Source organism: Myripristis murdjan, chromosome 8 (genome assembly GCF_902150065.1).
Source record: "Myripristis murdjan chromosome 8, fMyrMur1.1, whole genome shotgun sequence".
NCBI classification, from domain to species: Eukaryota; Metazoa; Chordata; class Actinopteri; order Holocentriformes; family Holocentridae; genus Myripristis; species Myripristis murdjan.
This window is the reverse complement of record NC_043987.1, coordinates 28,736,715-28,761,028: the sequence shown is the minus strand read 5'-3', so window position 1 is coordinate 28,761,028 and position 24,314 is coordinate 28,736,715. Positions and strand designations below refer to the sequence as shown.

The 24,314-nt window shown below is 43.3% G+C and overlaps 1 protein-coding gene across 1 annotated transcript in view; it reads right to left on the bottom strand.

Moving 5' to 3' along the window:
- The window catches only part of LOC115364033 (protein shisa-6), an 82,472-nt gene that overhangs the window by 33,336 nt on the left and 24,822 nt on the right, over positions 1-24,314 (bottom strand). The window contains 1 exon segment of the mRNA XM_074933721.1: positions 22,819-22,887. Coding sequence (XP_074789822.1) covers positions 22,819-22,887 — 69 coding nt within the window.

The following is a 24,314-nucleotide window of genomic DNA, read 5'->3' as shown; positions in this document are numbered from 1 at the left end:
AGGAACAAATTTTGCCCAATTCTGACAAAACAAAGTGCACTGTTTGGCGTGGGCGACAGGAGGAGGAATCTACAGAGAGAATATGAGCAAAATGCAGGATAGTGTGAGAGGCAAAACTAATTTCCCACGGATGACAATTTTTAGTGTGACACCGCCGTCTTATCTTGGACTCAGCGGATTCAGAGGATGCTGAAATTCAGCCGCTTTGCAAAAAGCAACGAGTATGAGAGGAGTGTGGAAAGGGTTATTATGGGAAATAGAAGAGTTTTAACTTCAAAGGATGAACACAAACTCACACTCACACAAATACGGGGGGGAAAAAAAAAACGAGCATGGCACTCGACATAGTACACTACATGGTACTGTGATACATGGAGAGAGGAAAGGAGCACAGATGGATTGTTCGCTTCCCGATGTAATAAACACGAACACATAAATTCAAATAACATCCCTGATGATCGAGTGCAGCAATATGAGCGTTAATAGGAGCGGCTCCCGCGGTACGCATGGCTTCTGGGGAGAAACTAACCGCATCAGGTCTCCAATCCTGCATGCAGCCCTCTCTAATGTACCTAGTAGAAAAAATAATTGTGATTGCAAATGCGAGAATCAAACCCTGTAGTCCTTATTTTACAGCTTTCTCAAATTCTGTCGCCGTGCTCGGAAATAATTCTGTTGGAAACCACCGGCGTGATGGATACGACGAGAAGTCGAGGATGTTGGGCCCAACTTTCTAAAATGTCACGGTTGTGCAATAAATAAGCGAAATATACAATACATGTTCGTGGGAAGGTATTTATCAGTACTAGAGACTGAACGATTATTCGATCAAGATTCCTCTCCAGTATACATAACGCAATCTCTTTTTCTCACACACATCCTCTTGTGATATTGACATCCTATAAAACTCACAGTTAACACCTCGTCCTGCTTGTTCCCTGTCCATGAGGATCCCGTTCCTCCGTGCTTGGTGGTGCGTTGCTGTCCGAGCTGGTTATTCTTGTGCTTTCTGGTTAGATCAGCGCACCAACATGGATTTCTGGAGGTTGAATATGTGGACTTGGAGGCTCATTGCGCACACGCTTTGCTCTTAATGAGGCCAAATACGTCCCCGGCCGCCGCTGGAGGTGGCAAGGGCGCCGTTCAATCCATCCTCAATGCGTCCTGGGTGCCTTTACACCTGGAGTTTCGTGCAGTTAAGCACTGTCTGATTACAATCCCATCACCCCAGGTGCATGTTAACACCAAGCGTAAAGGGGGTTTGAGATTTCTGCCTTGTAAAACTCACATTCCGGTGCACACTCCATTTTAGAACAGATCCATTCGTTTTCTAATACCCGCTTATTTCTTAATCACACTTGCCGGGGGGCTGGAGCCGATCCCAGCATGCATCGGGTGCAAGGACAAGTCGCCAGTGGGAAAACAATCTCCTCACTCTCGACCCCCCTCACCCCATTTACCTCCTCGCAATATGTTTTTTCTCGCTTTGTTTTGAAAAAGACGCCTCATTACTTGTGAAAACTCGGACAGAGCCTCGCCAGTGTCACTGCAGTTCACGCCGGTTGCCAATAGAGGTCGATAAAAGTCACAGATTACTCGGCGCCCCTTTAAAAAAAAACACTTAACACTTATTGAACCGGTCAACAGCCCTTCGTCAATACAATGTCTTCCCTCCGTGACTGAGGCGAGTCTGAGCGGTGGCATCGATAAGGCGTCGGGGAGTTTACCTGGATCCACCTCGTCGGGCCGCCTCGCAGGAGCGGCAGGTGGAGCTGACGTTTCCTGCGCTCACAGACAAAGCCGTTTTTTAAAAGCCAACAAGGATCCCTGATGGTGCAACGCAGGGGAAACACCATCTGTGCACAGCAAGCAGCCTCAGTCATGACTAGTGCGACACTCTGCATTAATAAAGATTGTCAGCACGGGACTGTATTTATGTTATCGACCTTTAGCTCGTGCTTTTAATCAGAGCAACAGGAGAATATGCACTCTTATTTTTTTATTTATTTTTTTTTTTTTAAATCTTCAGTGTGACAACTAAGTAGTGGTAACAGCTACAGCATGATGCAAATAGAGGTAACAAATATCATGTACATCCAGGCGCACAGGTAAAACTCCTCTTAACTTCTCATGGCTTTCAGTCGACATAATAATACGGCAAAATCAAACACTGCAGTAATAACCAAATATCTTGATATCGATATTGTGACAGTACCGAGGGAGTGACTCTTGGTGCTTTCACTAGATATTTACACAAAGAGATTTTTTTTTTTTTTATTAGCAATCAATAGTAATGTGGATGACCGAGCAGCTAGAGGCAAACAACAGAACGGCTAAAAGTGTCTGGAAAATTGGATCCTTTTTTTTTTTTTTTTTTTTTTTTTTTTGTGTAATGCAACCTTTAAAGCCTGGCTGCTGCTGATAAAATGCCATATCATAATAATATGCTATCCAAAATCCTTGACAATGCTTAGTCCCATGTCAGTGATATCTTGAAAACGGATCATATACAGTGTAGATGGTATATCCCCCTGCTCTATATACTGTATGTAGGCAAAACATTAAAAAAGCATTAAAGCATTAAAGGTCCATACCAGTGCTTTTCAATGTTTGGCCCATTTGCTTCAATTAACCAAATTTTACACTGCACCAAAGTTTACTAAAGATTTCACAACTTATAGTATAATCAAAATCCCTCAATTTTCAAATTTGAGTTTTTGGCTGAAGCATCGATTTATAATGTTCTGCCTCTGAAGCTAACTCTATTGTTCCCATTCATAAACCACAGAACTGATTATTCGCCGTGCAAAGCAAACATTTCCCACTATTTCAAGTTTTTCAAGTCATCGTCTGCTTTTAGATAAACTAACGTGGACGACTTTATTGCTTTATTATAGTGAAGAAAGTCTGAAGTCTCATTTTCAAATCGTAATGGAATGAGTCGAAACCAGTGACTGGATAAGAGGAAGGAAAAAATAACCTTAGACCTCTAAAATATGACGGCATGCTTTGAGGAAAGCCGAAATGTGCAGATTCTACATTTGTCGATTAAACGCTGAACATGAAATAGGCATGAAAATATGGTCCTTTAATGCTGCACGAAGCGGTGTCTGACCACTAGAGGGAGTTGAGAGCACAGACTCAGCCACGCTGGGTACACGGTAGATGGCTCGTACAAAACCCACCAAAAAAAGGTGAAAAATGTGTTTTTTTGCACGGAAATGAGGGATAGATTTCACTCCCACAAGCCTGTTGAATAACTTGGATTATTTTGTCTCTGACCTCTAAATTGAAAATGTGGCGAAACTGCAGATTTAAACAGGATAAAAATACATTAAAGGGAATTACAAGCTCAGATGGCAGATTGACGTCAAGCCAAAGTAACATTGATTTTTGTGTCCTTCGATGCAGTCTTTTGTGTCAAATTACAGATATTTTTTTTCTTTTTACAGATAAATCCTTGAGACTTCATGCAAATGTAGGAGCTGTGGAGAGACGAGGAAGGTCTGGGGAGGAGATGTTTGCCGGAGTGGCAGCTTGCTGGTGAGCTTAGTGACAAAACCTGATAGACTTTAGCCACTGCTGTTACAAAAACCCGACGCTCGGCTGCTGCTGCTCGTCCCGCTCGGCCGGGGAGCCTGAGGTGCGGTGTGATTGTACTGAAGAGCTCTAACTGTGCTCCACATTAACAGGCAGTCCGGTCTGATGCCACACTTTGCTCCTGACGCTCGGCACCATGAAACACAGTCAAATAAATATTTAAATGATGATGAATGAGAGTGCGGGAACAGAAAACACTCCCCGGCTGCACTGTCCTCGCTGCACTTTGTTTTGTCTCTGGTCGTGGTGAGACTGCTCTTTTTGGCAAACGGAGCCCCCTGCATTAGGAATAGAGCTGAAGTGTTTCTTTTTAACCCATTAGACTCACCGTTTTGTATCTAATGCCTTAATAAAAACACAGGAAGGCCTTGTTTTCTGCTCGGCAACAGCCCTAACCACTCAGAATTCAACCAAGCCCGGTGCTGTGTAATGATATGTGACCAGGCGGTATAAAGAACGGGGACTTTCCTCATATTCTGTGAATTAGCCTATATCAGCTTTGACACTGTTGGTGTATTGCTTTTTTCCATATTGCAATATTAAAGCGCAAAGACCGCTTCCTCCTTTATTAAAGAACTCAATGACATTTTGCACTAAAAAAAAAAAAATCTGCAGTAAGTCTGACAGTCCACCTTTATTCTGGTTCTTACATCTGTTAATGGAAAATTACTGGAAGATTGCCATCCTTGCACTTACACAGTGTTATGATACTGATACAAAATCATACACTTTTTAAAGATGCACGATGCAAAATCTGGGGTTGATTGAGGTTAGGATTGTATGGAACCAGCTGAGAGGAAAAAAAGTGGAATAAACGCATAATTTCCTTTGCAAAAGGAGTTGGACAGGGGTTATGTTTTTGCCCCATTCCCTCTGTTTGTTTGTTTGTTCGTTTGTCTGTTTGTTAGCAGGATATCTCAAAAAATAATGAACAGATTCGCATGAAAGTTGGCGAATTAACATATGTTGACAACCGCATCATGTTGGCCGACGTGTGCACTTTTATTTTCTAGTTGATCACTGAGTCAGGCTGATGTCGAGAACCATGTCGACTCAACCTGCAGATTTCGTGCTTATTCTCTATATATTATTCGTGAATGCAGTTTTACATGGTGCAAATTTAACGTGCAAAACGTTTATTGTCTAAAATCACCAAAATAACATTTCAGGAGGGAGTTGGTAAGGTTGTTGATTACTCATGCATCTGCTGAGATTTCTGGCTTCCAAAACTCTCGTTCTGGACTTAACCTGTGTATTTATTTATTTATTTATTTTAAGCCTAAATGAGTGTTGGGAAACGACCTCATGTAGGTGTCTCTGTTGGCAGAACGGGATTTTGCTGTTTGAGCCGATCACAGGCCACTGAAATGTTAGAGCAAACTGGAGCTCATGTTAGCGGTGTGTTTAAAGGCATGAAAACATCGGACGGGTGACCAGTGAGTAATGTGAGCCTGGTGACGTCCGATGAGAAATATCTGCACAATATAATTTTTTAAACACTTTTTAAATGTGCGTTTAAGCCCTTGTTTGCCATTGTGCAGCTTTTAGAGAATAATTCTAATTTTATGTGACTTTTATGTGACTTTTGCCGGTGAAAACTCTACCATACAGTATTGAACATATAACTTTTTTAAAAAATAATATCAGATGGAGATTCATTCTATAGTAAATGTCTCATATCTGCAACCCTGGGATCTGTGTTGTTGTCTGGATCAGGAGTTTTCAAACGTCTTCATGTTGCAGACTCCCAGCTGGACTTCCATTAAGCTGCAGACCCCCAATTTGAGATGGGGGAGATTAAAATATATTTTAGTTTGTGTTCAACATTAAATTGTTTTGATGCCATTTGAACACTGACACTGAATAGACTCAAAGTGTTGAGATAAAAACATAATGTTAACATCCTTTCCTGTATCCTAACAGTTTATAATGAATCAATCTATAGTGAAATTAAACTAAATTAAACTATTCCTCATTTTGCTGACGACCCACTGGACCCCCGGCGGTCCCCGCTGGTCTGGATGATTCTTTCTGCGGCTCAACAGTTCACTGAACTATGGGAAGACGTTTCCAGAGAAACACGTCTTGCATGCATCTTCGCTTTGCTCAAGGCTCTGCTCAGGACAAAGATCCATGTGATTATCCGCTGAAAAACAGGAATTGTCCTTCAACAAACACATCTTACACATCGAGCTGCAACCTTGAAAGCGGACAGAAGACTAGATTATATATACGAGGAAACAGCCAAGGTTGACAAACAACATGTCCAAGGCCTATTCTCAGCTGCAAACAGTGTGTGTGTGTGTGTGTGTGTGTGTGTGTGTTTTTCCCCCGGCTCCTGACTTTTTCAGACCTGGTAGCAGCTGATAGATTTTATTGGTAAAGGAAGCACGCGTCCTTGACAAAGTGACTTTTCATGCACCTTGCAATAGACGATGGGACGATAGCACATCACAAATGCCACATATGGCTGCGGCTGCATTCATGCCTGCGATGACTCAGACTGGTTCCAATTTCGCAGAGTGTCTGGTTTCTTAAAGAAAGCCAGCCTCTCTCTCTCCCTCGTCCTCCGCCCAGTCTCGCTTCGCCTCCATTCTTTTCTTTTGCTCAGCCCTCTGAAGGATAAATTACAAATGATAAAAGTGTGTTTTGCATCCAATCTCCCCAACACAATGCCCATGCCTCTGGTAATGAGGCCATTATTATGCATATCACAGATATCAGGAGGAACGAGCTTAAAAGCTTACACATTTAATTGATTAAGGCAAGCAGGCAGCCATGGGACTTTGTAGCAGACAGGGCTGTTCTCCTGAAGGTCATGATATTTGAACGCCATATTCAAAGAATTCCAATTAAATATCACTATATGTTTGCTTCTATAAATAAACGAATGCCAGGCCGCGGTTCATTCTTGGAAAGCAAGAACAACGTCCTGTCACATCAGAGGAAATAAGGGGCACGTTAACCTGGGGAAGGCGCTTCATTCACAACTCTCTGAAAATTTTCCAAAACGCATCGTGACAAGCCGGTGTTTCATGACGGCACAAGCCATTTGAGGATGTTGAAAATGCGTTTTTACAAATGCACTGTGAAAAGGTTTTCGGGTCTTAACAAAAAAAAGCTGGAAAGCCCTTTGAGAGGCTTTCACTCTTCATTTGTTGCCTGGAACGACTCGCAGCGCTGTCAGCCTTTCCTACACAGTTTACATTCAATGACTTGAGGTTTAGAGCCTCTTGTGTATGTCACATCCCATAACGTTTTCCCGCTCTGAAACTCATATTGATTCTCCTCTCGTTAATTTGATTTTCTTGTTTACCAAGATGACCAAAGTTTGATTAAAACAAGCACCAACATCGGTAATTCTGCCGTATTTAAGCTCCCAATAGTCCTTTTTTTTTCATTTTATTTATTTATTTATTTTTTTTCTGAGATTCATTATTGTAAAATTGGACAAATTCCCAAACAGGATTATGTAAATTCATCCTTGGCAGGTTGGGAATATGCACAGAGAACCATCTTCAAGCCGATGATAAAGGAAACTAAAGATACGGCTACTGACTTTTCAAGCACCTGCTGACATTTCAGAGCAGCTTCACAGCATCTTCAGTGACTGCACACATCCTTAATATGAAAATAATAATAATAATAATAATAAGGCACATTTGCAGTGTAAAATAACTGCTGCCTTCACTGTTTTCAACAATCAGCTCTAATCAGCTCTCTGCTTTGACGCAATGTGTCTTTACTTTGCTTTTATCGTTAAATAACAGCGACTGCACTTCATATTTAATTTGGCTTTATTTTATGCATTTTATGCTTTTTTAAAATATTTCAGTTTGTACTTTTTAAATGTATGTGAGCGTGTGAAAGAGAGGCGGTAGCAACAGGTAAAGACAAGTACCGAAGCTTTTGCTCGAGCAACGGAAAAAGTGAAATCACAACGATACTGTAGATTGCAAAAGTATAAAGTGTATGAATCACAGATGTGCATGTTCGAGTTCAAGTTTAAATATATTTACAAGCCAATATCAGTGTTTGCAGAGAGGTTTACATGCCCACATTACAACAAACAGGGCGACACCACCTGACTGAAAGTTTGCCTTATCTCGAGTTCTCCTAGTACACATATTTTTTGTTTCTGTATTATTCCCGTAATGTATTTGGTATTTTCTTCCATCTCACCATGTGAATGTAAATGTCGGTACATTTATAATGCATGTGCGATTACCTTAGCGAATAAATGTAAAAGTACAGTTATTGATTCGGATTTGTCTCCTGCATAATGATAGCAAAAGCACGTGGGAGGCAATAATATAGACAAAAAAAAATACATTACCTGAGTATCATTTGTACCAAAATTGTATAAGCAACACTAAAACGCTCCATTAAAACCCAGACTAACAGCTCACAACTCCTTCAGTCTGATATTCTCTGTTAAAATTGTATTTTCTTAAAATTGTTTTTCTTAAAATACGGCGGTGGGAGGAGACACTCGTTTCCAATGCAGCTCAACTTGTATAAATACACCGAAGCAAGGCAGAATAAGGCCGGTCAGCCCACTAAGATCCAGAAAACGACACTCGATTTGAGAAAATTCTGGAAACAAGCGGGATTATCTCGTCCGACGGGCAGATTTTTCATCACTTGTTTGAAGAAAAACAGGATTGTTAACACCGAGGACGAGGCTAAATGACTTGTTAAGGTGGAGATTTTTGCAGCGCACCATCAACAAAGCATAAAATTTCAATGCAGTCTGTATTTATGTCAGAGGGGAATCTCCACCGTATCGAAGACAAAACTGACCGACTGCCTGGCCGATATCTGATATTTAATGAAAGGTCAGTATCGGCAAAGCGACATGCAAATCTGTTCGAGCCGAGCCGAGCCGCTGTGATCCGCCGGGCGCCTCCTCACGTACGCAGCATTTCCCCCACCTTTTTCCGCAGAGCCCTGGTAGCCTCGGCGCGCTCCGTGGTGCAATGTGACCTGGATGAGAGCTCGAGGATACTTATCTAATGTGGGGCAGCGCAGATTGCATTGTATCCATGGGGCCGGGGACCGCATAGCTGTGAAACATCAGGGACAGAGAGCGCTCGGAGCAACCCGCCGGTGGAGATGGCCTACTCTCTTCAGCCGGTGCGTCCGCGGTCTGTTCATCACTGCCTCCGTCCCGCCTGAATCTCTGGTGGGGAGCCAGTAGAAAGATTATATACTACTAATGTGTAACTGCAAACATTTATCAAGATCTGGCACGGCTGTAATAGATTTCTTGGCTCCCCACAGATTCAATTTCATTAGACCCATGCTCACACACGGTGGATGGACAACAGTTATGAGCGTAAAAAGCAGATGGTGTACTTCCTCTGTGTTTCCATTGATTTACTAGGGATTAGGCGGTCCCTTTAGCAATAATCAGTACTGCAGGCATCACGGCACACGCGCTCAGCAGAATCTGTAAATGTCATATCTGTAGATGTCGTGTCGGGATTGATTGATCTGGGAGCAAATCTGATTTTCTTCTTCTTCTTGTTTTTTTTTCCCCTTTCCTCCTCCAAAAGAATTCCTCTAACAAGAGCCGATGGCACGACAGCACTTCTCACGCGCTCGGCTGCAATGTCACACAAGTCAAGTGAGGCGGTAATTCAGCCACGTCCGGAGACATCTTGTAGAAGAAACTGACCGAGGATTCAGCCGGAGCCCCCGGGCTTGGCTGTTCCTTTGTCATAGGCTAATGTAAGCGTGGATGCACACTCGCCTCCTCGGGGTGGATGCTGGTCTCTACCCCTCGGATCACAAGTTCAATTAATTTCACAGTTGGCGGCACCCACAGTCATTTTGCCAGGCCTGTTGTCTGGAACTGGAGAGAAATGGGAAGAATATGATGCACCCTGAGCCGCAGTCAGCCCCTCCTCCTCCTCCTCCACCTCCTCCTCCGCACCCCATCCCACCTCAGCCCCCTCCACCCACGAAGGCTCGGCTCGCCCCGGGCGAGATCTGGTCCGATAGGGCCGCGGCTTTGCGGCATATTCCGGCATGCATCGCCACGATAAGGAGGAGATGAGATAGCTGCATGCATCATTACTGCTCCATAAAGACGTCTTTTTTTTTTTTTTCCTGATCTCACTTCACAGAATTTCTTTTTGAATTTGTTAGAAAATACAGCTCATAATTTAACACAATTAACTGGAGGGGGGGAAATCTGGCTAATTGGCAGTGTACAGATAATTTATAACAGTTTGTTATACTGCCAAATATGCAAATAAACAAAACTGTGAGCTTTTCAGACTTGGGGGTGTAAGACATCTGACTTGGATGAAAGTTCAACTCCGGTCACATCAAAGCAAGAGGAAAGTGCTTCAAATGGACTTTGACTCACCGACCCCGGCACAACTAAGGGCTGATGTTAACTTCTAATCTGGAAACTTGAAAAATTAGATTGAACCTTTTTTCTCTATGTGAGCATTTACATAGTTGATGACGTGATGCATTTTGTGTTTGCTGCTTTGGAACTGAAGCATGAAAAAACGACTTCTTGCAATCAACTATTCTCCAAAGCCTACAATGATGTAAACAAAAAGCATGCATTTGTATTTTTAAATAATCCTACATTTAGTTTCACATTGGCTTTAGCTGCAAGTGCATAAGCGGGGGTGTATGACTTCATCTCACCTCTGCTTTGCATAAGTTTGTGTGTTTGCTTTGACAATAAAAGTTTCCAGCTATGGCCTCAAAGCCTCTTTTCTTTGTAGCCGTATTCATGGAAATCGCCTATTGCTGATAGCGATTAGCAGCCCGTGTAGACAGACAGATGCTCATCAGGGAAAACACACACGGTGTTCACGTCATCACCCCCGTCACCGCCTCGGGGATATAAGCTGCTGTTGAAAACTCGAACACTTCAATCTGCACATTTCTGTCTTAAAGGGGATCCGATGAATTGCACGGGGGCTTTTCCAAACCGAAAAATCATTTTGCAAACAAAACGCTAACACTGCAGCGCACATTCGATACGTAGCTGGCTGTTCTGTGATCGACTTTTAGTCCAGTCATTTTATGAAAAGGTTACTACATATATATAGTAACCTTTTAATTCACTGTTTAAATGTCTCTTCTGGCATTTATTCCTTATATTCCTTATTAGCGCATATCAAATCAGATAATGTGTGATATGCATGTGTAAACAGAATAATTCAAAGAACTTGTAATTGACTTTTTTTCTTGTCTTTGTGTGTGTAATCAACTTGTGAATTTTTATAGTGATATCTGAAAGTAAAATTTTGAACCCCTTTCCCCTGTGTGTTAAAAACAGTGTTTTTTGGTAATATGTGGTCATATAGAGGTGATTTTCAAAACTTTCCACCTGTTTTCCCTCACTCAGGACAAACTGAGGATACAAAATCAGTTGAGTTTGCTTCTCTTGCAATTTGTCCTAGGTTGACCCCAATTTTGGCCTAAAATTACTGGACTATTTGCACAATAAATAAATTAGCTAGCTAGCGCCCGTGTCTGTATCTTTAGCCGACCTGTTCACTTTGTTCAAGGGTCATCGGCCAACTGGATAACCAATCAGCTGTTAGCAATTTGTTTTTAAAGCTGCATCAATTGTGTTCAGGCTATAGAAACATGAAACATCCAACTATTATAAATTATTTTGAAGGAATCAGGCGAACTCCCATAGACAGTTTGCTTTTTTTTTTTTTCCCCTCCACAATTCTTGAAAATGTTAACAACCCAGAGACAAATGACGACGAGACGTCTGAGGCCTATAAGAATAAAATGGGTAAATATTAGAATGAAGGACTGTGCGCTCTTCCAGACGCCCAACTGGTGTCTGCCCTTAATGAGCAGTGAAAAAGTGGCCACACAGCTCGTTGAAACGCCCCTGATTGATGGCTCACATTAGAGGCGATGGACTCCATTACAATCTCCAAACCTCGTAAATTCACTCGGCTCTTCCTCCCCGTCTCCTCTGGCTTTTCTCTCGCCCTCTCTGCGTGCCTCTCCCTCGGTTTGCCACTCTGTCAAGCCCGGGCTGAGAGTGCCGCTTGCTTTTCCAGGACAACACACAGGGGACGGCACTAATCACAGGCCTATCATTGCTACCCTCTCGCAGCTCACACACCTCTGTCTTGCTGCAAAGCTTTACACGGCGGTAAGCTTGCATTCCTTGATCTTATTTTCACAGCGTGGTGCAACGGATATTGAATTTTTCATACTCTTGGGCAGAGGCTCCTTCACATCTGTGCTTTTTTTTTTTTTCTTTCTTGAATCTGAAAGCAAAGTGCTGGTTTTATGAATGAGGCCTGCCTGTGTAGGATGCATCACTCCAGATTGCAGGTCTGGGGGGGGGAGAGTCATCATTATGCAACACTGCCTAAAGGGTCGCAGGAAACTGGAGGTGGAGGCTGCTGGGGGAGCTCGGCCTCTCCCATTCACAGAAAACACTCGCCTCAGAGGCGCTGACTAACGAAGAATTTAGAGGAGAGCGCACGGCGAGGACTCTGCGAGTGTCATCAAACCACAGATGAGTTGCAATTGTGATTTCTGATGCCATTTTGCACAGCCACAATTACCAGCCATTTGTATCCGGAGTGAGAGCTTGCCGCTCGCAATTTGACACTCCACCAGCAGCATTATGTGGAGTGGAGCGGGAGAGAGAGAGAGGGAGGTTTGATGTGGAACTAAAATCACATCTCTACCCTACTGGGCGCTGATTTGTTTGTGCTGCAGTTTTCTGTCTCTCTGATGAGCTCATTGTGCCTTTACCAAGCCCTGTTGTGTGTGTGTGTATGTGTGTGTCAATGTGCTTGTGTCTGTGTGTGCATGTGTGCTGAATTTGTGCTCTATTTGTATTCTAGATTAGGACACTGTCCTCGTGTGTACACACCACAGTCAACAATGTTTTTCCGACTGCCGACCACACTGCAGCTTCCACCGACTCTCTGCAGCATTTTCATCATGCAGGCACTGACACTCTAATGCAGGTTGGGCTTTTAATGTTTGAAATTGATCAGTAAAAGGAATAAACACCCCCCAAAATCTTTTAAATAAGCGCGCATTTATGTCTGTCAGTATTTGCATGCATGTCTGAGTGAATTTCTGGGTGCACGTGTGTGTGTGTGCCTGCATTCGTAAATTGAGCTGTATTTGTTTTCCAAATGAGGCCACTGTCCTTCGTCTCCACCCATTCGCCACGCCGCCACTTCTGACCGTTCTGCAACTTCTGCCGTCCTTGCCTGTCAGCTTTTCTTTCTGTCATTCGGCCATTTGAGCTTTTTGTGTCAGCTCTGAACACAAAACCTCGCGGCTCGCTGTAATGCAAGATAACCCCCCCCCGCCTAAGAAAATAATAAAATAATGAAAGAAGCTGCCAGGGAGTGGGCTGCGTGCTGCATCAGGCCTGTGATGCTTTGCACAGCGCGTGAGCCGTCCTCCTCTGAGTGTTTGCGTTCCCCCGCGGCCGGCGCTCCTGCTGTCCAGGCGCCGCGTCTTTCCGTGTCCACCGCTGCCCCGTCCTTGTCCTCCGCTCATAATAGATATTGACAGGTGAGGCGCAGATAACGCTAATCTGCATCCTAATGGGATTTCACATGTCAAAGAGTGCTTTATCATCGTTATTGCATTCAATTCACAACTTCGTTATGGTGCTAATAACATTTCATGGTGGCGCAGCCCGCGGCCTTCAGAGGGAAGGATCTGCAGCCGTGCTCTGCCTCGCTCAGCGGCTGCACTCGGAGCCGCGGCTCATCGTGTAAATCACTCTGCTCTCCTCTGGACTCACTAATGCTTACTGAGCTCCAGCATCCTTGGCACATGGGCCCTGTAGTCCCATTAAAATAAAATGTTTCTTTTGCATCATACCAGTAAGATGCACCCACTAATGAATTAAAGGGGATTGCAATTTCTATTTTGCCTTAATAAAAAAACATGCTTATCATTAAGTGTATGAAGCCATTTGAGATTAAACATTTCATATCACTGTTCATTAGCAGTGACAGACATTTAAATAGGTATTTAACATGCCATATCACATACTGACTCATTTAAAGACCATTATATATTTATATCAGTACAGGTACATTTGGCTATGTCTCTATTGCTCTCTATGGCAACATCAGTAAAAAAAAAAAAAGTATATATATTTAGAGGTGACTAGTAGGCTCTCACTTTGAACCTGCAGTGTGCAATTTTCCAATTCTGCACGATCTGTCTCCCTCTTGTAGCAGTAAATTAACTTCTGCATGAAAAAACGCACTGCAATTTACTTTCAGTCTCCCTGTGCCGAGAAAAACGAGGAGAATAAAACAAACAAACAAACAAAAAAAAAGAATAAAACAGCCATGTAATTGTCAGACGAGGTAATTAGCCATGCTATATATTTTAATTATCCAGTTTCAGGTGAAATTGTGAAGTGTTGTTGACGTCAAAAAAACCCGCCATCAGTGGTCAAGCTTGTAATGCCAAACGCAGGAAGAGGCCTGGTGATCACTGCGGGAACTCATTTGGCATTAGAACAAATGAAATGTTTATTTATATATATAAAACTATTGCAATATAACTTAAAGTGACCATCTATAACCAAGTGTGCTGTATATATATATATCTTCACAGTGTGGAAACAATTCTGCAGCTGCACAGGCAAATCATATCGCTGCAATAAAACACTGTCAGACAATATAATAAGGTGGCAGGTCTGATTGCTCTTGATATTTGAATTCATGGGAGTCATTTAAAGATATTCTGAAGTGGCTGACACAAACATGCCCTCAGGAGATATACGATAGCCTTGATACAAAGATGGGGGAAAAAAAATTTTTTTACCCTATTTCCACTTTGAGATAAAGTATCTTTTGGGAGAAGTAAGCGAGGTGAATTAATGCGAGATAGCTGAGGACGACGTTCCATCGAAACTCCGGATGGTATGCAAACTCATAAGAGACACACACACACACATACACACACACACACATGCACAAAGTTGTTGCACGCCGGTCAGCTTCTCAGTTGTGATTTTAATGTGCAAACACGCGCAACGGTGCTGCATAATGCATGAGGAGAGAGGGTGGATCGGAAGCGGTGTTAAGCGGTTATCTGCCCGTGTGTCAGACGTAGCGGGTGGAAGTCAGCGAAGAGGAAGAGAAACACAAATCTTAATATTCACTTTTGGCCATGTTCTGAGGGGAAGACTTGTGGGATCGCGCCGGAGTGTGAGATTCATGAAACCAACCTCATCATGCTCATTAGGCTGCTGTTTAATGGACGGGCTAGATGAGGAGCGGAATCAATTCATATTGTGCATTTGGCCGCCGCGAATCTGTGCGCCGTGAGGGCACTGCCTTCCCACTGCTCGGACTCATGCTTATCGAGAAAGAAGAGGAAATTGCCACTTCTGCAGAATGTTGCCCTGACTTAAAATAACCTGATAAAGACCGTTTACAGTCTTGGTGCTGCTCCCCAACCTTCAAAACGCCCCCCCGAGATTTTCCAGGATCTGACATGTCAAATATCCAAGCGAGTTTAACTTGTTTCATATTTGTTTTGAGGTTCAGGACCGTCGGGGAGGCTAGTTCAGAAATCGGTGAAGCTTCGGATGCAATTTACCCTAAACAAGTTTATCTTTCAGGTTGGGCAAGTGCAACTGGTTTCATGATTGCTGCCACTTTACTTCGCTAATTTCTGCTGTTTTTTTGTTTTTTTTATCTCTTATGTCTGATTTTTTTAAACCCTATAAAGCCATTTGTATCATATATGATACACATTTTCAATTCCGTTTTTCGTTTTCAGTTTAATCAATACTTTACCAAAATACTGTTGTATACCTTTGAACACTTCCCCTGTTCACCCTGGACCATACCATTGGCATTTCATGTACATATCATATATCATACACCAGAAAGGTCGTGTAATAACATATTTTTTTAATTTTTTTTTTTTAATATATATTTTGTTATAGGACTAAATAAAGGGTTCAGTTTCCAAAAATTGGAATTTTCTGCCAATTCTTTCATAGTTCAGGCTTTATAGGGTTAAGCAAATGTGTTGCCATCTTGGTCTCAAGAGTTTACCCTGATAAAGAAATATAACACTTGTATCCATCAGGAAACTGGATTCATGTGGTATAAGCAAGGACATTTCAGAGACTGTGTGTCCAGAAGTCTTGTGGAAAGCGTTTTAACTTTTAATGCGAGTACATGGTGTGGCCGGCGGGGGTCTAAGAGCAAAAAAATAGCCTATCCAGAATTATAAACTTGGCCAGTAAAATTATTGGGAAAGAGCAGAGGCGGCCGGGGCGTTCATACAAAATGCAGGTGAAACAAGAAGCTGGAAATATTGTGCCTGATCCGGTTCAGCCCCTCGTTAAAGAATTCATGACGCTGTCCTCGGGGGGGCGCTGTAGAGCTGCTGCAGCAACTGAGAACATTTACAAAAACTCTTTTGTACCAAATGCAATAACTCGGCTAAACTCATAAACACCATTCACACTGGAACTGTTATTGTTGTTTGTGCTCTGATTTACTGTGATGAATTTTTAACCAACTTGTGAAGCCAAAGTTAAATTTCCGCATCTGTTGGCAATAAATAGATTATCGATTATCGCAAATTAACCTAAAAAAAATAATAATAATAATAACAAAATCAATAAAATTAGGAGGAAAGATTAATTTCCCTATATCTGTGAAGGAAAGCACATCAGGAAAGCGGTAAGAGCTATGTCAGGTAATTTCATCATAGCAATGTCATGATGAAATTACATGGCAAAGTCATGATTCTTTCATCTTTAACAGAAGTGGGGATGTTTGAGGTTTTAACTAAAGGTAAAATATGAATTCATATCCGTGTCCCCGGTTGACTGGGAGGCAGTTTTGTCAAAATGGAAGTGGTGAGGAGAAATCTGCCAGCGGCCCTGGGGAAGTTCTGCTGAGAAACCCTTTTTTAATTAGCCATTCTTGTAAAACAGGTATTAGCTACATCAAATACTGTCATTTCCACGGATGTCAAACATCCTTATGTACATATAGCAATTATTGTTTGCAGTAAATACACATTTATTCTGCTTCGGTGGCACAAACTGTGGAAAGTGGCTCATTTTCCCTCGTTCTCCCCTACTCCCTTAATAATCTAAGGAAACAACTGCACAAATGCCACCTCTCCTGCGCCGCTCCCCCGCCGGAAGACAAATATCCTCCCCACGACTGTTACTGTGAAGTACAACGCTGATATTTCTTCCTCTACCCCTTTTTTCCAGCTCTTTCCTCAAAAATGAGAGGCGCTACGTGCAAACGGGAGGGTGAGGGGAGCTCGGCGGCTCAGTCAAAATGCCCAGCTTTTCGCGATTCGAGTACGTCTGCGCTCTCATCTCTGCCAATTAGGCTTGGGCCGGCCCGGGGCGAGGCGTGTCAAGCCTGCATGGTCACACGCAGCGGTCAGGATGGATGCTTCCCGGTGTTGCGAGGGCGAGCTGCGAGGGTTTCAGTCTCAATCTGATGCCCCTTCTCATCTCTCAGCCCTCGTCTCAAGACCTCAAGCTGCAAGATGCAACTTGTTTGACAGTAAAATAATAAAAAAAAAATAACATATATACATGCTCAGCCTCTCTGTAAGCATGTGTGATCATGCCAAAATCTAGCAGGGTGGCTGAAATTGGCTTTTCTCTGGTGATGCTTGAGATATTTTGAGGCACATACCATTCTCTGGGAGTGTGTACGTATTCAGACACATACTGAACATTGTTGCTGCTTTTTCTTTTTTCTTTTTTTCTTTGTTAAATTGCAGACTGTCTGTGTTTGCCGCCTGTATCTCCGGTGCCCGCGCTGGCTTTGTGGATGTTACCTCAGCCTCGGGCTAAATGCCATTTCAAGCAGACAGCTCCTCGAAATGAGTGACACGCACTGAGGCAGGAAGCTGACCAACAAACGCCTCACCAAAGTAACATTCACGTTTACCTGTGTTGCTTTTATTTGGTAGCTTTTATTTGGGTGCTCTTCTGTTTTTTGAGTATTAATTGTACTTTTACCTAGGTTCATTTTTGCTGAATTATTGTATTTAAGCTACATTTGGAATCACATCCACTATAAGTAACACATTTTATAGACTCTGTATAAGCATCAGAAACTGGACCATCGTATACTGACAAATCAGAAATGAGAAGAATTTGGTAATTTTCAGAATTTCAAATTAAAAGAGTCGGTTCAGCCTTTGTGCTCTATTCCTTTCCAGTGTTATGGGAAAGACGGCATCTCAAGTTCTTGTCTCTAAAAAGTAACTTTACTTAGAGTAACTTCTACTCTAAGTGCATTTTAATATTTTTTACGTAAGTCATTCTTACGTAAAGTACGCAAGTCCCTCTTCCCAGCGCTGCCCCTCAAGATGAAAAGCAGCATATTGTTTTGTTTTTTTTAAGCCCGGTAACTTCGTCTCATTCGCACAGCTACGACTGCGACAGACTCGAGCCTCTCTGCCTTCGCTATTTTCAGCCTGGTTGGGTCCACCCCGCCTCGGTTTCCAACTCTGCTGATTATCCAGCCGAGCGGCGAACATCTGCCTTTGAGGAACACCAAACAAACGAGCGCGTCGTGTCGTGCACACTCGAGAGCGACATTCAGCGCGAGGCCTTAATGTCTCTCTTTGTCTGTCTTTGCCTTTCCTTAAACACCATGCAGGCCCTCTGTCATTTGGCAGCTTTGTTTACCTTAACGCTGCACCGGGCAGGATCTGTATGCATTAATACAGCTGTCCTATCAGCCTACATCACAAACAGAGCTACGACAGAGAAAAATGCCCCCAAACTCCATAAATTCGCCCGGTTTGTGCACATTTTTGAACATCTTTTATGTGTGGGGTCAATTTGACCCCAGCAGTTTAAACTTCCACAAAATTATTATAACTAAAATTGTTACCAAAGTTTATGTGTCAGGTACTTTATGTTTCTTTGTTGACAAGCTAAACAGCCCTTTAAATAAAACATAACTCACCCACCACCCCCACTTATACATCCAGTATTCCTATTACACAACTATGGAAAAATATGCAAATCACCATAAAATCTCACTGATTGACCTAAAATTGGAAAGAAATATTGATTTTTGGTGTTTTAATGGCTTTATATTATTTCTAAGTACAGATTTTTGTTATTTATAACCGATGCATTTCAAAGTGTGTACAGGACATTGAAAACATATCATCGTGTCAATTTCATCTTTACCCGGTAGTCCCCATTGCATTAGGAACACTCATTAAACATGAAGAAGAAAAAAAAAAAAAATGATGTTAATCATTTATTTAGAGACGTTAAACATTGGCTGTCAAATTGACCCCAAACATAATAGGAGGGTTAAAAGAAGAAATTACGTGTCAGGTATGAACTCTGGTGGGAGAAATATATAGCGCTTCTATATATAAATAAATACTCATTCATGTTCTGTGTAATGTCAAACAAGTTCACGCCGTGGTGATCATTACCCACTGATGAAACTCTCTGCAGTTCTCATTATACTGTGGACTGTAAAAGCCTTAACAAAAATGTTGTGTGTGGCGTCAGTCCTGCCCCGCTGCACCGCTGAGCTTTAATGATGAGGTTCACGTCGACCACGCTAAACAATTTCTACTGCAACTGTATAATTGAAATTACGGCATGGCTAATTACTCCGTCTGACGATGCCATGACTCACTCCGTTTTTTTTTTTTTCTCCCCCCCTTCCTTTCTTTGCACATGAAAGCAACCCAGAATTGCACTTTTCAATCAACACTGAATTCACTCCTTCAATCATGAGGAAATACAATTTTTTTTTTCCTGAGCAGCAGAGAGCAGCGTCCCGGCCCAGACAAGAGCTGGACTCACCAAAACCGGATCTTCTGCGAGCCTCGTCGCTTTGCTATCCTTTGATATAAATCACCACAGAGCAGCTGGGTTGGTAAACAGGCGCGCGCTACGTGCAGTTTACCGACAACATATTTCAGCTACAGTCGCCTCTTGCTGTCATTTACAGCCGGCGATGAGCGGCTTCAAAGCTTGTGACATATAAAGGGCTCGATGATAGAGAAACCGTGCAAAGTGTGCAAGTGATACCTACTTGGGATACTTTAACTCTGCTTCATTCCATTTGTACTCACTCATGCACTCACACACACACACACACACACACACACACACATGCACATGCATAAACACACAGCCCAGAGGGATTAGAGCGCAGGGAGGTGGGAGAGCTGCAGCAGTGCGTCCCAATAAGACAAGGTCACCTTAAGTGGATTGGGATGAGGGGAAAGCAATTCCCTCGGGACGAAAACAGGGAGCAACTCATGAAAAAGTAATTAAGCAGGATGCACATCAGTGGATGCCACAGGCAGAGAAGGCAAGGAGAGAGATGAATAACCCCTCAGGACGAGGGCTATGTTTGTACACAAGATATCTGGGAGATGTTAGCTAAATGCACATAGGAGGAATCGCTTAACCTCAGCCGTTTGTCGGGTAGTTATATAAATCTAAATTAGAGAGACGAGACAAAAAGGGCAGCTGATGATTCAGCTTTCAGTAATTCATGATGTTGTGTACTCCGAGAGCGGGAGACACATTTGTCTATGAAGCACCAGAACCTCTCAAGTTCAAAAATCACACTTGAGATTGACACCATCATAGTTTGAATGCCAAACAATAATCAAGATCGCATTTGTGGAAGTCTTTCTGTGGAGTCACGTACAGTAAAAAACACTGTTTCTAGAAGATGCAAGAGCCTGAGGGGGAAAAAAAAAGAAGAGGAATCCCTCCTTTGCTCCATAATCAATGCAAATCTAGGTAAAACAGCATGTCAACGCAACACAATGTATCTCCACCAACGCCTGATCAATGCCTTGTCATTCGCTCGCCACAGTCGGTGAATTGCCACATCGGCACGGCCGATCCATCATGGAGGATGGAGACGGACGGACAGGGCCAATCCATACGCCACTCTTCCCCGCTCACTGGTATCATATAAATCACTCTCCCATGCCCTTGGCTCTGGCCTCGTGCCGTCACTCTGCCAGATGCACATTCTGCATGAGCCAGCGACGCCGACGGAGCGCCAACGTCTCCGTGCGTGCACGCGAGGCCTGGCCCGTCGCGTTACATCTCTTATGCATGAATATTAATGGCGACGTCGCTGGGAGCTCTGTTTAACGGCTTGTTACCCCCGACGCTCGTTCAGATCTACACTATTTGTACTGTTAATTCCTTTCACTGCATTTGCTCCTACGCAGGACAATGAAATGTTGCACGCAATTAGATTTGAGGTCGCAGCCGTTGCGCTCAACAGTGGCTTGTGTTGGAAAGAAAAAAAAAAAAAAAAATCAGAGTTGTAATAGCTGACGTGCTCCGAGATATATACCTTCAGCCGGATTGATGTTGTTCGTTTGTGACCGAGCAAACACGGGCGTCCAGTGCTGCCAGTCACACGTGGCTCCCACAAATGTGCGGTTGTAAAACCCACAAGTGAATGAAAAGCCTGACCTGTCCGGCGCAGATATGAGATATGACTTGTTTGTATAACGGCGCTGGAGCAAGGGCGGAATGCACTTGGCGGTGACACAGCGCACATCTGTCAGTCTGGTCCTGACAGGAGGTGGAGGGAGCGGAGGGCCCGCTGACAGCCAGCTGTTAAACTAAGACGTGTACGATTGAGGCTGACAGGACCTCCGCTTTGAAGTGACAGTTACCACCACCAGGCAGCTAAAGCATGTCACCTAATAGGTGCAGTGAAAGGGTGACAGGTACAGCCGGGAGGGAGACGCTGGCGCCGATGCCATTTGTAAGGTACCGCCGCGCTTTGTTGAAGTTCCCCCGTGAAGCTGTTTAAACACCAGTCTAGCTTTTTTTTTTTTTTTTTTACAAACGATTAAAGCAATAATCCAGGATCAACAATCATTTTTCTATTGCTGGTTTTCATAATGCTAAAATGGGTCTATTGCCGGGTTTATCGTCATAAATCCATGCTGCACGTCTGAGCTTTGTTCAGACCCACAGAATTGTGTTTTCATTCTAGTAGAGAGCCCAAAGTTTCCAAATACACAAAATATATCCTGCCGATTCACAGGGAGAAGACGTCATATTTTCTTTTTGATGTCATGCTGCAGTCATAAAGCAATGGCCTGTTGGGTTTGAATATTGCACTCAATATAAGTGTGATTTAGCTTTGACCAGACAAAGTCCATGTGTGACATTATCATACAATATAGATTTTTTTTTTTTTTTTATCTTAGAGTTCAAGAGGTTAAAAATATTATGCAAATACAATGAATTAGAGCAGCTACTCAAAGTACTCCATACTGCCAAGCTGCCAATTACCAGTTTGATTTGATCACGCTTATTTGCGACGGTATCGTCTCAAACCACCAGCGTCTACAAGGACGTTGTCAGGCTACACTAGATGCTGCGTGAGTCTACTTGTCATTTATGAGGCACATTCTCCTGTGATAATTTCCTTTGGGGATACACGTTCTGGCGCGACATAATCCTGTGGCACATTGGAAGTGACATGTTTTATGTGTTCAGCAACAACAATCCATTTGGAATAAACAGAGGAAGAACAAGTCGGCGGCGAGCACGAGCAGCTGCAGCCGCCGCGGCAAAGAACGAGAGAGGGGAAGAGCGCCACCTCCACACAAACAAACTCCATCAATCCACAAAAAAAAAAATATGTCACAGCAATGAGAACTTATTTGAAAAAAATAATAGTAATTATCACTTTAAATCAGTGTACTTGCTTCAACAGGTCTAAATCTTGCACTTACCTTGCAGACACGGAGCATGTGAAGTGTTCATTGGATTGCACACACAGTAACACTTTCACACCGTTAGCTGTCTAGACTCACTGTTAACATGCCAGCAGGCCCGCTCATGTCTGCCCCCCCCCCCCACCTCCCCCTCCCCCCCTCCACTCTAGTCATCTAAATGAGCCTTGACTGCTTCATACATGGAGAACAGACCAGCACACGTTCATTTTTTAAAACCTGCTTTCAAAGCCGCCATGCCACCAGCGATACTTTTTTGGAGCCTCGTGCTGAGAACAGAAAAATATTAAGACTCCTGCACTCTGCATCCAATGGCTGCGGTGCGATTATCAGCCCGGGCCACTCCGCGGTCTGTGTGTGTGAAGTGTGAGAGAGTTTTCTTATCAGGTGCGAGCAGAAAGCAGGTTGTGTGGCTTTTCTCCTGCAGGAAGCAGAGCGGTTTGGAATACGTACTGTAGGAGATAGGGACGTCCAGATCGCCCTGCCAGGACATCTGCCCTAAATCGTCTATTGAGTGCTGCGCTGTGAAAACACAAGAACAGCCACTTGTTTACCACTTGTTCTCTTGCCAACTCCGCCACTTATTTATTAAAACTCCTTAAGTAGGGCGATAGTAGGGAATCGGCAAGGAAATCTGCGACCATGCTTTTGTACATTCACACTGGAAGCTTACCAAGTAGGGAAATGTTACATTCACATCAGAAACTTTGCTTTATTCACATCTTTAATCGTATCTAAGTTAGTATAGATGTTTCTTTTTGCACTGGCCAAGATGTCACTTAAAACAATTGTGCATTATAATAAGGTTTTTAGTGAGATGATGCAAAAGCAAGCAAAAGAATGGAATAGCCAAGATCATATTAAAAAGTTTATACCCATCCTTTATAAACATACATAGCTTTACTGATGAGAAACTTGCCACGCTGCTGCAGCTTCCTGCTTTGCCTTCAGCACAGTCCAACTGGGCAGAATCCATTAGAAACGTCCTTTTTGAGAGGAAATAATTCACAGCATTGTCGAAAATGTCTTAGAAATGGCTGCAAGCGGTGCTTCCAGATTTGATGTAGCGTTTATGATCTTGCTCGGCCTTGTTCACACTGTTCTGCTGATCAGCTGATGGTGCGTTCACTTGAACTGGGATCTATGGTGTTCGCGGTGTCAATGCTTTTCTTTGGTATTCCCCGTGAAAATGTAGACGACAGAAACACTGAGTTGGCAACTATTTTTTGGCGTTCCTGCGAGTCTCCTCTTGTCAAAAAGGACATTTCTAACGGTGATGGACGAGAGCCCTGTTGGACCGGCTGCAGAGTCTCTCAGAAACACTAAAGCGAGCGCTGAGGTGGTGCTGATGTCCAGTGTAAATGATGGGCATCAACTTTTCAATACAAGGCAGAAAAATACACCGAACCTTTCCTTTAAGCTCACCACTAGGTGGGAGCGACGAGCTTCTTCTTTTATTTCTATTGGCCTGTACGCATGAAGGAATTGTTCACGTTTTCCATTCATTTCCATGTGTTTATATCCATGGCAGTTAACTGTGCTGGCCGGTCGGTGGATGACTGCCTCCATTGTTGTTGGCTGTTTGGTTGTCGGGCCTGTCATGCGCTGTAATAGCTGCACGGAGGGCGAGAAACGTCTTTGTTTCCTCTCTTATGAGGAAAAAAATAAGACTATGGGCTGCTCGTGGCTCGCAGCAGAAATCAGTGGCTGCTCGGTGAAAGCCCTCACCTTTGCAGAACGCATTTCATCTCATGTAGGAGTATCTTCAGATAAGCTACACAACACACTCTCCACGGGCTAAAAGCCACTCAGCTCTGACTGCGCCGGGGAACTTACCCGCCCCCTCAAAGCAGCGACAGCTCTCTGTACGGGTCAGGCTTCATTCACACGTCATTGTCGGGTCTGTTACTTCGCTTATACGCGTGTTATCGACGGGGCTGATGAAGCGG